Source organism: Micropterus salmoides, unplaced genomic scaffold (genome assembly GCF_014851395.1).
Source record: "Micropterus salmoides isolate LMB-PRFRI ecotype aquatic unplaced genomic scaffold, ASM1485139v1 Ms_hic_scaffold_2, whole genome shotgun sequence".
NCBI lineage: Eukaryota > Metazoa > Chordata > Actinopteri > Centrarchiformes > Centrarchidae > Micropterus > Micropterus salmoides.
The window spans coordinates 39,397,610-39,414,424 of NW_024041150.1; the positions used below are offsets into that span (position 1 = coordinate 39,397,610).

The 16,815-nt window shown below is 39.7% G+C and overlaps 2 protein-coding genes and 1 pseudogene across 8 annotated transcripts in view; all 3 read right to left on the minus strand.

The window, feature by feature from the left end:
- LOC119912524 (trichohyalin-like) overlaps nucleotides 1-16,815 on the minus strand; it is a 729,783-nt gene that overhangs the window by 377,490 nt on the left and 335,478 nt on the right. The window lies entirely within an intron of this gene.
- The window catches only part of LOC119912537, a 452,474-nt pseudogene that overhangs the window by 250,089 nt on the left and 185,570 nt on the right, over nucleotides 1-16,815 (minus strand).
- The window catches only part of LOC119912525, a 35,894-nt gene that overhangs the window by 15,760 nt on the left and 3,319 nt on the right, over nucleotides 1-16,815 (minus strand). The window contains exons 1-3 of one of the 5 annotated variants that reach the window (XM_038731756.1): nucleotides 4,330-4,665; nucleotides 3,767-3,884; nucleotides 1,459-1,800 (exon numbers count right to left, since the gene is read on the minus strand). In XM_038731756.1, coding sequence (XP_038587684.1) covers nucleotides 1,459-1,800; nucleotides 3,767-3,884; nucleotides 4,330-4,350 — 481 coding nt within the window. In that variant the 5' untranslated portion in view covers nucleotides 4,351-4,665. Of the gene's footprint in view, nucleotides 1-1,458; nucleotides 1,801-3,766; nucleotides 3,885-4,329; nucleotides 4,666-13,750; nucleotides 13,993-16,296; nucleotides 16,639-16,815 lie in introns of those variants that run through there. The other 4 variants (XM_038731755.1, XM_038731754.1, XM_038731757.1 and 1 more) reach the window with 4 other exon arrangements.

Consider the following 16,815-nt stretch of genomic DNA (forward strand, 5'->3'; position numbering starts at 1 on the left):
TGGGGAAGCACGCACAAAAAAGAGCCATGATAATCATTCACAATATCGGATTTCGGGATCACACAAATTCATTATTTCTACAGTCTAAATTGCTAAAATACCAAAATCTAATTGCAGTATTCATGTTCAAAGCAAGAAATAGCCGATTGCCTGTGAATATAAAAAGTTGTTCTCTGAGAGGGAGGGAGGGTACGATTTAAGGGGAAGGGGAAATTTTAAGACTAATAGGTTTAGAACAACAAGGAAAAGATTATGTTTATCAATTTGCATATTTAAATTGCCGAATAAACTAAATGAGAACCTAAAGCAATGCCCAAACATATTGCTTTTCAAAAAAATGTACAAAGAAATTATTTTCAAGATTTATCGAGAAGCACTGTAGTAAAAGTGCTCTTTTACAACAGTTTTTTTTTTTTTGTTGTTGTTATATTTTTTGCTTGGCCGTTAATCGGAAGGTCGGCGGTTCAATCCCCAGCTCCCCTCCTCATGTCGAAGTGTCCTTGGGCAAGATACTGAACCCCGAATTGCCCCTGGCGGCTGTTCCACCAGTGTATGAATGTGTGTGAATGTTAGTTTCTGTTTGAGCACTTAGGCTCAATGATTGTGTGTGAATGGTGAATGCAGATGTACTGTAGTGTAAAAGCTCTTTGAGTGGTCGAAAAGACTAGAAAGGCTGCAGTTTAAGTTTGTTAGACACACTAGGTTTAGGTTAGCTGCTCATTTTGTATTTTGTTTCTTGCTGAACAAGTCAGAGAGTTTAGTTTATTTTGATTTTGAGTTAGCATGTGGCTCTAATTTTGGAAAGACCTCTTTAAGTTAAATTTGTTTCTTTGATTTAAGCAGCATCCACCAGCCCTTTTTCCGTTCTTTTTTAAATCCTGCAAATAAACAACTTGCACTTTTACCAAAAACATTCCGGTTCATGTTGCGTCCCTTTCCCCAAGAGCCGGGTCGTAACAGAGCACTAAAGCAGAACATAACCTTCATGCTGTAGAGTCTGTGCTTATCGCTTCATCAGATGTAGTGTGCTGTTACTCATCCAGCAGGTTTGCCAAATCAGTGTCTGAGGGCGTGACCAACTGTTTCCTGTTGTCAACCAGCTAACACATATGATGTTATCCGGCATTCTAAACCCTTCTTACAATATTAAACACCCATATATACATTTCTGTAGCTCAGGACTGACCCGTGGGAACATTGGCGGTTGCCTAGGGTGCAACACCGGTGTACCCAGTGATAGTAATTAAGTGCATCTCGCACTGTGAGCCCAGACAGTTTGTGACGAATGGTAACGTAACTGGTAGGGTGAGATTTCTGCCTGTCAGTTGGTTTCGGTTTCACATGCTGCATGCAGTCCCAAATTGTGTCGGGTCATAAGGGGATATTAACATCGGAGCAATAACATAGCCTAAAACACTGAGGAGTAAGTTAGTGAACAGTGGATTAATGCAAACTTACCTACAGCAAGATTGACCCCAGAATCTGTACCAGATGTGGGGACGAGGCACCTGTATGTTCCCGCATCAGAGAGCTTCACTTTGGAGAGTTTCAGTGAAATGTCTCCACGCTTGAGTTTGTTGACGGACAGTGATGTTCTCCCCAGGTACGATGGATGCTCCTCAAACAAAAGCTCCACACCATCTCGCCTCAAATGGACAAATCTGGGTTCTAGGTCAGGTCTTGCCCACTCCACAGTGAGATCAGCAGCATTGACAGCAGGTTCGAGGTAACATGGCAAAATGATATCATCACCAACCATCGCCACTATTGGCAGAGATGGAGCAGTCACCTGAGACTGACCTAAGGGGGCAAAAAATCTGTTTTTAATTCCTATTTATACTCACTGGGACTACAGTATGTAGCTGGCTATCTAACTTCGGCTGAAACCCTGTCCTTGTTACCCTTCAGCATACAGTGTCAAGGGCAGCAAGCATGTACAAGAGCTGGTGTCAGCAGCAGCTTAAGTGTAATTTATACTTCTGCGTCAAATCAACAACGTAGCCTCTGCATAGCCCCCTGCCCTACGGCGTCTCCTACAGCGTAGCCTGACGTGCACCTCCTCAAAAATGTACCTACACGTCAAGTCGACACGAACCGTAAGCTCTGTGATTGGTTGGCTAGGTAGCCTCGCAATGCCTCCATGCCGACAGGAAGTGCCCGTGCTTTGAAGTAACTTTTACTAGTGGCCAAAACAGCGGCTGTAACACGGTGGCACAACATATTTGACCGTCACAACCCGAGCAAAATCATTCATTTCATTATCAGAATGTGATCCACTCAGTCGATAACATTTGAAAAGGCTACACCATCCGCACGTATACAATTTTACCCCCATTCATGTTGGCAGAGTGCTGAACCAGAAGTTAGCCTGCTCGGCCGGTTTGGTAGCTGGTCAGAAGACTGTAGTTAACAACTGTAATCAATGTAGATTACGTCTTTGTTTGTAAATTCTTGTTGACTTAATAATAAACCATTTCAGAGTTGGATCCATTTGTTTGGATGGAGAACAATGGAGAGAGGCGTTCTTTCCACCGCTGTAAGTACTGCCATTAGGCCTAGCCGTGTCACACTCAGAGACGCAAAGAACATTGTCTTCCATTATAAACTCTACGCAAACAGCAAGCATCTATTGAAGCAGCACAGCAATGTGAAACTTCAATCAATGTTTTTTGTTTTGTAAAAGCACTGAAACCTTCTCTTATAAATGCATGTGCAACAGTAATGTTAGCTTTAAAGTCGAAACACTTCAACAGACAGTGGCGTTAAAAAACATTATGCTTCGTAAACATCATACTCATTATCGAGAGGGACCTGCTTTGTTTTTAGTATTTTTAAATTGACTGATTGTATTTATAGCCCATATAATACAGCGTCCCCTGGTCTGAGAGGCTGCAGTGTTTTCAGTTAGGCTAGTTGTTGACTCCTCAGGTTTGTCATTGTACCACTAAAGTGGATTCATTTCTAAAATGTGCAGCTGAACAGGTTTCTTCTCACTTTTAAGGATGGGGTGCAGTGGTTGAAAGTAAGTGTAACATAATGAATAATGTGACTATTTACTTTTAATACCCAGTAATAAGTAAAGTAATATTTTTACTTTTTTAATGATTAATAATAAAAAGTAACTCATTACAATTTCTTTCTTTAATTTGCCCAACACTGCTGCTAGATATGACGTATAAGCTGATGTGCCACATAGACATAGTGCTGCTTTCTGCCGCCTTGTTGCGTGCCCATCGCTGTGATGACGTTGCACCAAATCCCGTCTGTACTGTTTTGTAGTAGTAGTAGTAACTGTCTCAGCAGTGAGCCCATACAGTTACAGTATGCCCCGAGGGGATAACAGGTCCCAGCCAGAACAGCTGAAATATTTGTCACACAGTGTTACAGAGAGTTTAAGGTTATAAAGCTTCCTTTTATATGGGCGACTGTTAGTTTGGAAATATATAAAAGCTTTTTGTCATGTCAGAGTGTGAGCAAATGGCTAAAAAAGTATTTCTTATGAATTCAACTTTTCATTTGTAACATGATTATTTCTTATTTCAAACATTACACTTTACACTCAAAATACACAGAATCTTGTGGACTTCTTTACTTTAAGAAGAAAACATGGGTTGAAAATATGTTGTAAAATTTAACGCAGACCTTTAGTGTAAATTGCTTTTGTAGTTGTGTTGTATCACATGACCAGTATATTACAGTATAATTTTGTTAAACTATATTTAAACTGAAACCAAGGGCTTTCACCATCTGTTTGTGTGTAATTTACCTCTACAAGAGTGTGTTAGGAGAAGGAGGACGGCAGCGTGACACAAAACCATTGAACTGAAACCAATGACCTGTGGTCTCAAGATGAGGATCTCCTTTATGTAAGTCATCCTGGAGTTCTGTAAATAAAAATAAGTCAGAAAAATATGTGGGACCAGATTACCCCAGCCACTTATTTTAAAAACATAAAGCAGGAAAAACAACTTCAAAAACGTTCAACTTAATCCACAATTTCTGTTTCTTTTTATCTCATATGTTATAGCTCAGTTTATTCGCCCAATAATTTGTATTTATAAATCACTTTTGGTTTTCCATATGCAGTTTCTTTGTCTATAATGTTTACAAAATGTAACAACAGATGTCAACCTCATTTTATGTGTTATAAGCAACTGGCTGGTGCGTCAAAAACTTACAGGTGAATGAACAAACATTGCAACAGAGAATTGCAGTTTCACTTTCAATCTAAAAACAGGTTATAAATAATTACAATAATGGCATGTTAGAAAGTGGAATCACTAAAGTCACCAATTTAACATAAGTGAGTCATGTAAAAATGCAACATACCTTTTGTGTGTTGGTGTCCATGAGTCGCCTCACCTCAGAGAAGGCTGCCCGGTCAAAGTCCAGAATAAATTAGCCTGAAATAAAACCGTCTGTACTTTTACCTCAGCCCTCTAGTGTAAGGAGTCGGCACAAAACACTAACATGACAGCATGAGTTTAACTGATTAATATGCAGTAAACAGACAGGACACCTTAGGGTTTAACTTAAATGAGCAGTCCAGAAAAACAAGGTAGTCCAACAAAGACCAGAACAAAACCAAATAATAGTCCCACCAGGGGACAAGGAAATAATTCAGAGAAAACATAAACATTCGAGAAGGGCAGAGTTTATGACAAACAAGCAGAACTGGTAAATTCAGAATAGGGATCAAGTTGCAGACTGACGCCAACGATATGAATGATATGATGTTATATAGACTGGACAAAACAGAAAGCGATACATTTACACAGGCAGGGAGGGGGGGTAACAGGTGAAACTAATCATGATACAGACAACAGACACAAACCAAGGCTGAATTTCAAAATAAACCAGGGAAACAGACCTTTATCTGACAGACAAATCTAACCAGTAACAACAGTAAGATCTAAACAAAGTCAAAATCAAGCAAATCAAAGTAACTAATCACAGCAGAGTGTGTGTGTGTGTGTGTGTGTGTGTGTGTGTCTTTGTATTGCACTTTGATTTTCATTCATTCTGTTTACTTATTATTACTTTTAACGGCAGACAATGAACTTTGGACCTGCTCCAGCCTGTAGCTGGCAGCTGTTAAAAATACCATAGTAACATAAGAAACAGTTGGTTGGAACGAGGAAGTTGTGTCAGTAGAAATGGTTGCGTGCATATGGTGTGATTAGAGGCTGATTTACTCCAGAGGGCAGAGTGAGACCTTTTTGACTTGATTGTGAGTGAGTGAGTGTAACAAAGCCAAAAATTGTGAGGGTTAGGACAGAGAGACCAAACCAAAGGAAGTTAGCCAATAATTATGGTCAATGTAATTATTTTGGCTTATTTGTAGTTATCTTATTTGATAACACTTTTGAAAAAACACTTTTATTGTTAGACCAACACATTTCGGCTTGTGGTCTTCATCAGGGTCACCATACATTTAAGATGGGTATCCAAGGTTAATAAATATAGTATGTGGTCCTGTGCGCTAATACATGCATTGCAAGTGTCCTCAAAATGTAAAATACAACAAAGATAACAAACCATTAACATTAAATAAAGAGGGAGAGCAATGCGATAGATTATAAACCACACAAAGAAGAGATTTTGAATATTTAAAAACTCATAAAATACCACAATATATAACACATAAGCATCTCACAAAAGTGAGTACATCCCTCACATTTTTGGAAATATTTGATTATATCTTTTCATGTGACAACACTGAAGAAATGACACTTACAATTTAAAGTAGTGAGTGCACAGCTTGTGTAAAAGTGTCAATTTGCAGTCCCCTCAAAATAACACATCACTATTAATGTCTAAACCACCGGCAACAAAAGTAAATACACCCCTAGAATTGAATTGAAATTTGAATTGATCAAAGGATCTGTTATAACATGTCTTTCTAGCTGGTCGCATCAACACGTCCTAGTGAAATTAAAAAGGCCTTTCCAGCACCTGACAGCGGAGAATACTGTTGTGAAATTGGAGGAAAGAGAAGCAACACTGTCAGCATCACTGTCAGTATATGAAAATAGTAAAACACCCTTTTTTGAAACAAACCTCTGAAGTTAATTTGTGAAAAGTCCTCACATTTGTTATTCAGTGGACTTTTTTCATATTATTTTCAATTTCCATTGTAAAATAAACAACATGAGTCCACTTACAAACAATAGGAAAAAAACGTCCTTACAACACAAGAACTTCCCTGACAATGTCTGTGAAGGTTCTCAGTCATACAGCTCCTAGTTATCCAAGGAACTTACTTCTGATGAATCAGATCAGGAGGAAGTCCCTTATGAGATATTTTAGTGTCTTCCAGTAGCCCTTGATTTAATTTTTTTTATTTCTTTCTTGGGATCCCTGACAATCATCACATTTCTAAGATTTTTCCGTATCAATTCCGTATTTTTTGGTGGGCAAAAATACATTTTGCAGCTGATCCTGTCCACAGCGGTACATTACTTAGCTTCCATGTCGGTACAACTCTTTCTCAAAACTGGGGACACGCCAACCACCATCTACTGCAGATAATACACTGACTATGAAAAGCACCTCATACAGCCCCACTTCAAAAATCCTACTCAGTACCTTTATCTTAGTTTACACTGTACATGAACGAAACATTTATGTGTCAATATTTTAATTGTAAGACAATTATTAACACAATAGTAAATGTTTTTAATAAAATTTTAATGTTTTCAAAATATATTTCACAGCTGGCTCTGTGATCCCGGAGAGTCCTGTCTTTCCTGTGACGGAGGGAGACAATGTGACATTGTGCTGCAGAAAGAAGCAGACGTCCTCCAACCTTATCAATGAATTCTTTAGAGGGCCACTTCACTGAGATCATCCACAGTGTTACTAGACTTAATGAATCAGCAGAGAGCTGGTTTACGGTCAGAGGTTTCTGTGCTTTTAACTTTTGTCCAGTTTTTATTCAGTGATGCTTTGTACCTTACTTTTGTTGAGTTCCATGTTTTAAAACTTGATAAATGTATTACAAATGCCTTCATAACTGACTGTGCCGTGCTCTCTGGTCCAGCTACCAATGAGTTACAATTGAGAATAGTTACAAAAAATGTTGGTGGTGGTGTGGTGTGAGGACAGAGAGGACCCAAATGCAACGCTCAGAGGAAAGGAGGTTTATTGAGGGGAAAAAGGGGTTGAAGGACCGGAGTGGAGGGAGAAGTGGAAGCTGGGGAAACACAGACACGTTGAACCGAGTTAACTGGGACCAGAGAGCCGGGGGACAGGGGCCGAGGAAGGGAGGATGCAAGGGAGAACTGGGAGGACGCCGTGGGGGAAGCCCGGAGAGGAGAGGACCGGAGGATGAGCCCAGCCGACAGAACGGACGACGAGGGTGAGTGAACCTGGGCGGACAGAAAGACAGTAGTGCGAGGAATAACCGGGGGCTGGAAAACAAAGGTTATTTAAACCTGCGCTTGAGAAGTTGGCACCAGGTCGGGAGCGATGACGATCAAGTAAGAATGGTGTGGAGAACCGGGGTTGAAATACTGGCAGGTGTGGCAGGCTGACGAGGTGGCTGATGAGGTGCGGGTCGTTGGCTGGGCTCAGGAGCAGAGGGAGAGAGAGAGCACACACACAGGGGAGAAAACACAGGGAGGCAGGCAGGGAACAGAGAAAACCAAGGAAAAAGCAGAGTAACTGAATAAAAGGAGAACAAACAAGGACACTCGCCGTCAGCCGGGCCGCCACCACAACAAAGACGGTGTCCTGAGTCTCTGATGTGTTTGAGCCTTTTGTATCATGCACAGACCGGAGGAATGGACTGACAAGGCACAACTCAGCTGACACTGTTGGTTTACAGGCAGAGGTTTCCAAAACGATAAGGCAGAAATCTAGGTCTAAACAAGCACTAGTCTAATACATTGAGGTGAAACACTACGAAATAATACTGAGGAAAATGGCTGGAACTCTGTTATGCGAACAAGATGATCTGGCAACTACACAAAGGCTAAAAGGATATTTATACACATAGGCCCGATCCCACTGTCCCCCAAACCTGCAAAACACTTTCTGTCTCTTTCTAAACCATATCATCAGGTTCATTACACAGTCAGTTTCATCTGGGTCCGTGGTATACTTGCAGTGTATGCTCATCATTGCATTGATCATGATACATTAGTTCTGGTTACACATCAGTTTGGATGTGCGTTTGAACATCAAATGGACAATTGTGTCATTCGTCCATGTAATGATTCACTGACGGTTGTATAATTTCACACAATGGTAGAGACAGTGTTTTTCCATTTATTCATTAAACTCATTTTGAAGCGCACACAAGTCTAGACTGCAGCTCTGTCATCCACTGTGACTGTATTAACAATGAAGAAGCTTTTATTTATGGGGTTTATTTATTTATACAGAGAAACAGAAAATTTATACTGGTACTTTTGATACTTGAACAAAAAATGACAATGACTGGAAAACAAGATGTAAATAATGTAATATAATGTAAGTTAATAATAAGATGTAAATAATAATAATAAGAATAATTTTAACCCTTAAAATACGAGGTTAATCGCGATGTGAAAAATCAGACAGCATTTTGAAACTTTTATACTACAAGAGATATATTTAAAATAAACCATTACAACTATGTCATCAGATACAGTACTAGTAAACATATTTACAGGTTTATGTGATTATTTTATCATGCCTCTGTTTTAAAATTTTTCAACTTCTCATTAATTTGGTTTTGACACAAACTTTCTGTAACACTTATTTCCTTCTCTCCCCATTTCAGTTCTGAACTGTCACTCACTGCCACCAGAGGACACTGAGTACTGTAAACTGCAGTAAAACGGAACAGTTAATATGAACAGAACAAACATTTTGACAGATTCATTTAAGATCATTTAAAATGAGCAATTATTGAAAATTGGTAAAACTGAGAACAATTAGCCTTACCCAGTGGTGGAAGGAATGTTAAAATAGTCAGTAATCAAATATAGACACAGCGGTATGCCTTTGTTAGATGATGATGGTGACGAGTTGACAGGAGACAAGAAGGAGTGAGAAAGCATTAAGGGACAATGTCAAGTTTAGCCCCCTCTTCCTCTGATTGCTCTGTCTGAAGTTTCACCTGAATCTCATTCCTCTGAGATTTTATCACCTTCAGGTGTTTATTAATTGGCTCCTTTAAATTCTCAAGTTTTATTTTTCGTTCTGTTTTCTGAAGCACCTCCTCCTCTGTTCTCTGAAGTAGTTTTTTTGTGTCCTCTAACAGTTTTCCAGTTGCTTCTTTTCTCTTCTGTAGATCTGTTAGGATCTCTCGATAGGTATTTTCTTCTCCTCACTAAACGCCTCGGACAGAAGTCTCTTGAATATGTTAATCTGCTTCTCAATCCATTCTGGGAGTCGTTCAAGTTGAAATCTGTGGTTATCCAGTTCTGTCTTATATTCTTTCAGTGCACCAACTGCCTTTATTACAAACTCAGACTCTTTTTCATTCCTTTGTAACTCTTCATTAAGTTTGTTCTCCAGCTTATCTAAATACACATTTTTTCCCTGTCTGTCATGTGCTGCACTCTTTCTCCTTCAAGCAGTAACTGAAGTTCTGCATCGTTGCTAAATGTTTTGATCTTCTTTGATGTGTCTCCCCGTTCTGCTTGATCTTCATCATTTTCTGTATAAATAGAACCAATAATGGTGTTAATTTTCAAGTTTAAACCTTGTCAATTTAATAATACTTACTTTGTCGTTAGCCCTGCCTTTTTGGTTTTACAAAAATAGCTGGATTTAACTGTGAGTTTATTGCAACCAACGCTGCAGGCCAAACGGACAAGGAGTAGGTTTTCTTCAGATTTATAATTCAAAGCATAGGAAAGAACCACATCCTGACCAATCAGCTGTCACAAAATATTAATACAGAATCCCAGTGTAGACAAAATACTTCATATAAAAGGTTCAAGTACAACAGAGGAGAGCGAGATCCTTACAATCAAGAAAGTACACTGTATTGCCAAAAGTTTTGGGTTCTTAATCCGTAGGGTTTCATGTGGAGTTGTTCAATTTGCAGCTATAACAGCTTCATCTCTTCTGAGAAGGCTGTCCAAAAGGTTTAGGAGTTTGTTCATGGGAATTTTTGACCATTGTTTTAGAAACACATTTGTGAGGTCAGGAACAAATGTTGAACGAGAAATCCTGCTGCAGTCCCAGCTCAAATTCATCCCATAAGTGTTCTGTTGGGTTGAGGTCAGGACTCTGTGTAGGCCAGTAAAGTCCACACCAAACACTCTCATCCAAGGTCCTTGGATGGTATGCCAAAGCATTAACAGTTACTTTCACTGGAACTAAAGGGCCAAGCTCAACGGCTGAAAAATGACCCCACATCATAATCCCCCATCCACCAAACCGCCAAACCCAAACTCGTCCATCGGATTGCCAGACAGAGAAGCATGATTCGTCACTCCAGAGAACTCGTCTCCATACATTTTCATACATGCGAACAGTAGAACATTCTACTTGACTAAAGTTATGCAGCAGTAAGAAAACAGATTCCACATTACATACGTAATATCACACACATATATAAAAGAGAAAAAAATACCCTGGATCTTCTAATGTCACATAAATTATTAATTTTCCAAAAGGACAAATAAATATCTACCATTGGAATCGTAATCCCAGAGTTAACACAGGTGATTGGTAACCAGTTTTGTGAGACCAGTTGAGCGAAGGTTAACTTTGTTTTCCAGAGAGTTAGATTGACTTATCACCTCCTCTGGCCAATGTCTTTATCAGGCTCAGGCTATATATATATGACACCTGTGTTATTTTGTTCATCCTCTGCTTCATCATCTGTCCTTGCTATGCCTGTGGTTAGTGTTAGTTGCCCAGGTATGTGAAAGGAATACTTTCATGCCCATCTTTTTCACCTTGATTCTAGTTGCTTACCTGTTTGAAACACTGTTAGGAATCTTGTTTTCTGTGTTCTGTAGCATTATCGCTTTCCAACACAATAGTGTCAAAAATGGTTCAGTACTTGGAGCTTCATTCAGTAAATGCACACCACCAGCTGCTGGTGAAGATGTGGGCTAATTCAACAAAGCTGACGACCAAAAAAATGCAATTCGGTAAATATTTTAATGCCAACCCAGAAGAAAATTTATTGCACTCATTGGTTGCTCTTTTACAGCAGGAGATGCACAAAATTGCAATTTAAGGCTTGATTTTAGTGTTGTAGCTACCACCTGTCTCTCATATTTTGGCCCTATAATTCACTAGCAGATATAAGTGAGAAAGCAATTAGCAGCAGGAATCATTATAATTGAGACTTGATGGCAATACCTTGCTTGGTCTCATTAACCCTGCAACTTTTGCTCAACAGACAGCACCTCTGCCTCTTCACTATATCTCTGCATGTAAAATGAATGATTGGCTTTAAAAAAAAAAAAAAAACAGCTTTGAAGAATATTCTCTCACACACACACAATGACCATCCAAACACCCAATACTACAATGCCTATAAAAAGTATTCACTCCCCTTGGATGTTTCACCCTTTTATTTCTTTTATACGTGGAATAATAATCAATATAATTTGGCTTTTTTGACAAGACTTTGCAAAAAAACCCTCTTTAATATCAAAGTGTAAAGAGATTTTTAAAAACTAATGTCAATTAAAATGTATAAGGTAAAGAAGATGACTGCATAAATGTCCACCCCCTTTCTTGAAAAGTCTTTGTGATATAATTTGCCCTTTGTCCAGCTAACAGGGTTATTATGTTACTTTGTTTCTGATTCTTTTTGTATTCAGATTATATATTCAGAGCAGGGTGCCATCTTTTTGGGAGACTTCACTTTTCACTTTTCTGCATGTGAGCAATTGCAATGAGACACAATTTAGACTACACTTTTTTGTTGTTAGTAATGCTGTGGAGGTTTGTAGTGCTACAATTAAGGTCAGTAGTGGCAGCACTCCTGGGCACTCCTCAGCGTAGTCTGCCTCTCCAACTGACCTCTGCTTAGTTTTGAACAATTTATTGTAATAAAGAAATTTTATTAATCCTACCATCCTATACTTATAGTTTTTATTATAGCTTCACGTGTCTCTCTTTTTTTTTTTATTGCTTAAAAATAAATACGTTTTGGTGCATTTAGAAACAGGCCTCTGTCTCATCAGTAACGTTCCTGTGCGCCTTATTTCTTTATCTTCTTCAAATAATAAAGGTTCAAATGTTTCCTGGGGTGCAATTCCCTAGGTGGCATAGTTTGGCTTTCATTCAGTTTGCCCCTTTCTTAGTCCACCATGGCACATTAACAATGCAGCTACAGTCTGTTAGCTGTTAGCTTAGCTTACCATAAACTGGACAGTAAGTCTGCTACATATATTTTATAACTACCATCAAACTGCTGTAAATTATAAAGAACTTGAATAAATTTGTAACTCACTGATTTTGTGATGATCTCTATATTTCCACGCAGCCAGAACAAGAATAAGAACACATGTGAACCAAACAGCCACTGTGATGCTGAGACGAACAGCAGAAGTAGGTGGGACAACAAAAAATCATCTGAAATCAAAACACACAAAAAATGTTAATATTCTTATAGTCACAAGGTGATAATTTGTCCTATTCACTGGTTGCTGAAGGCCAAGAAGGTGAGTCTTATCTGTGTCTGTCTGTAGGAATAAAGGGAGAGAAGGAGAAAAACAGAAACAAAGGAAGTTGCTATGAATGCAAAGATCTGTTGAGACTTTGGACAATGAATAATAGCCCTCGTCCCCAATCAGTGTCTCATTGTTAGCCAAGATGAACTGGAACTAAAGACAACTGACCAGTAAGTGCTACCAGTGACACTGAGTATATGTTGTGGTAGAGGGCTTTGTGGTCATTACTTACCCTAGATGTGGCAGTAGTAAATAGAGGCCAGCTTTGCGCGCTCCTGCGAAGCGTTTTCTGGGGTTTATCTTTTGATATCACCCACCATGGGGCCACATTGGCGCAGTCACAAGTCTAGTTCCACAAAACACTAGTGTTGTGTTGTTCAAAGAACGTTTCGTTTATTTGACCTAATCTTGTATGTGACTCAGGAGGAACGTGTTGTTTCAGTGAGTAATTCGTTCATTTTCACAAATGCGTGAATAGTCTTGAACTCTTACGTTCACTCATTATACAGCAGCTGCATGGTCTCTGTCAGCACAGGAAACAACTGATTAGTTCACGACTCTCAACTGTGGTTCTCTGGGTTTGAGGCGTTAATTTTTCACGTGACATCTCGGCTACTGTTGAGCAGGAATGAACTAACCGTTCAGCGCTCACATGGGTCCTCCTGGGAGTCTGTCTTCACTCGGCAGGCTGAGTTACTGCCAGCCCCTGAGAGCCCTGAGTCTTTCCTTAGCTGAATTACCACAGTGGTCGTCTCCTCTCCGGTCCGCCAGAGAACGCAACATAACTTTTACTTTTTATTTATTGACAGAGCCATGCTGTTGTTTCACCGCTCTTCACTGGTGAACAACCAGCAGCGTTTGAGATTATTATTAAATTTGTTAAATTTTAATAAGAGTGTGTTTTATTCATATAGTGTGTCAAGCTCATTACTTATGGTTGATTGTTTGGTTGGTCTATTAAAGCACAATTGCGATTTTGTTAGGCCTCTATTTACTACTTGTGGCAAATAATTTCTGTGGCGACTACATTAATATTATTATACTGTAAGAATATATGTGTTGTCTAAGTCGTGTTTACCTGGAATATGAATCTCCACTTGTCTGGTCTGGTTGATGTCCTTCTGTTGGACTCTACAGGTGAAGCTGTTGCTGTGTCTCTTCTCCACAGTCACTCTGCTGCTGACAGTATAGAGGTCATCAGGACCTCTGACTGTCTCTGTAGGTCCAGCAGAGAGGAGGTTTCCCTCACCGTCCAGCCAAAACACCTCAGGCTCTGGATACCAGCCTTTAGATTTACAGTCTAACATCACTCCTTTGCTGACTGTAGAAATGTGTATTTCAGGTGACGAGACAGCGCCTAATAGAGAGCAGACATGTCAAAGGCTGTTTAAATGTAAAGTTGTGACAAATGAAAATACAACACTTCTTAGCCTAATGATTCAGCTTGGACACCACACCTAATATGCACAGTCATAACTGAAAAATACTTTAATTAGTGAGGATAAATGTCTGTGGTAGAGCAATTATATAACTATTAGAATGGCCATAGAAGTCATTCTGACTGCTCACACATTATTTGCATATAATTTCAATAATAAATATAAAATCTAAGAATGATTGGATCTTTAATGTTAGGATAGGTAATAAGAAACATCAGGACACCAAACATTAACTTAAAATCAACTCTAATATGCATTTCAATGCATAGTAACTGCCTTTATGGACACGTTATCACCATTCAAGGTATAAATACTCTTTTGTGTTGTAATTTTAATACAATTCCAATGTTAAAATAAAATATACACATAGTTAGGAAAAGTCAGGGTCATTTTGGGACATGCCCCCCCCTCAACAGCGTTATTACAGTGGGGGCAAAAAGTATTTAGTCAGCCACTGATTGTGCAAGTTCTCCTACTTAGAAAGATGAGGTCTGTAATTTCCATCATAGGTACACTTCAACTATGAGAGACAATGAGAAAAAAAAATAAAACACAAATCTAGGAAATCACGTCGTAGGATTTTTAAAGAATGTATTTGTAAATTATGGTTCAACTCAATACTTTGTAACATAACCTTTGTTGGCAATGACAGAGGTAAAACGTTTCCTGTAAGTCTTCACCAGGTTTGCACACACTGTAGCTGGTATTTTGGCCCATTCCTCCATGCAGATCTCCTCTAGAGCAGTGATGTTTTGGGGCTGTCGCTGGGCAACACAGACTTTCAACTCCCTCCACCAATCTTCTATGGGGTTGAGGTCTGGAGACTGGCTAGGCCACTCCAGGACCTTGAAATGCTTTTTACGGAGCCACTCCTTCGTTGCCCGAGCGGTGTGTTTGGGATCATTGTCATGCTGGAAGACCCAGCCACGTTCCATCTTCAAGGCGCTCACTGATGGAAGGAGGTTTTGGCTTAAAATCTCACGATATATGGCCCCATTCATTCTTCCCTTAACACGGATCAATTTCCTGTCCCCTTTACAGAAAAACAGTCCCAAAGCATGATGTTTCCTCTCCCATCACAGTAGGTATGGTGTTCTTGGGATGCAACTCTGCATTCTTCTTCCTCCAAACACGACGAGTTGAGTTTTAACCAAAAGGTTCTATTTTGGTTTCATCTGACCACATGATATTCTCCCAGTCCTCTTCTGGATCATCCATATGCTCTCTGGCAAACTTCAGACGGGCCTGGACATGTACTGGCTTAAGCAAGGGGACACGCCTGGCACTGCAGGATTTGAGTCCCTCTCAGCAGAGTGTGTTACTGATGGTAGCCTTTGTTACTTTGGTCCCAGCTCTCTGCAGGTCATTCAATGATCATTTTGACCTCACAGGATGAGATCTTGCGTGGAGCCCCAGATCGAGAGAGATTATCAATGGTCTTGTATGTCTTCCATTTTCTTACAATTGCTCCCATGGTTGATTTATTCACACCAACCTGCTTGCCTATTGTAGATTCACTCTTCCCCGCCTGGTGCAGGTCTACAATTTTCTTCCTGGTGTCCTTCAACAGCTCTTTGGTCTTGGCCATGGTTGAGTTTGGAGTCTGACTGCTTGAGGCTGTGGACAGGTGTCTTTTATACAGATAAAGAGTTCAAACAGGTGCCATTAATACAGGTAACAAGTGGAGGACAGAAGAGCTTCTTAAAGAAGAAGTTACAGGTCTGTGAGAGCCAGAAATCTTGCTTGTTTGTGGATGACCAAATACTTATTTTCCACCATAATTTACAAATAAATTATTTAAAAATCCTACAATGTGATTTCCTGGATTTTTTTTTCTCATTTTGTCTCTCGTAGTTGAAGTGTACCTATGATGACAATTACAGACCTCTCTCATCTTTCTAAGTAGGAGAACTTGCACAATCAGTGGCTGACGAAATACTTTTTGGCCCCACTGTACATTGCAAAAGTCAAAATGACTGCCTTTGTAGTTTTAGTGTTAACTCTGTAGAGTCTCTGCTAGTTGCTGCAGGCATCAACAGATTTAGTATGCCGTTACTGATCCAACAGGTTCATCTAAACTTTTTCCTGTTGTCACCTTCTACTGCATATGATGTTAGCAGGCATTCCAAACCCTTTCTGTCGCTTAATTATGTCAATGCATTTATACCTTTCATGAATATTTATAGGTCTTTTTGTAAGTGCACAATTTCATGCAAACTTACCTACAGCAAGATCGATTACAGATTCCGTACCAGGCGTGGGGACGAGGCACCTGTATGTTCCCGCGTCAGAGAACTTCACTTTGGAGAGTTTCAGTGAAATGTCTCCACGCTTGAGTTTGTTGACGGACAGTGATGTTCTCCCCATGTACAATGGATGCTCCTCAAGCAGAAGCTCCACACCATCTCGCCTCAAATGGACAAATCTGGGTTTTAGGTCAGGTCTTGCCCACTCCACAGTGATGTCTGCAGCATCCACAGCAGGTTCCAGGTAACATGGCAAAATGATATCATCACCAACCATCGCCACTATTGGCTGAGATGGACCAGTCACCTGAGACTGACCTAAGGGGAAAAAACAAGTCTGTTTCATAATTCTTGTTTTTTCTACATTATGACTACATTATGTAGCGGCTATATAACTTTGGCTGAAACCCTCTCTTTGTTACATCTACATCATAGAGTGTCAAGGGCAAGGGTGTTGTAGGGGGCGGGGGGTCATGATGGCACGCTGTGACGACT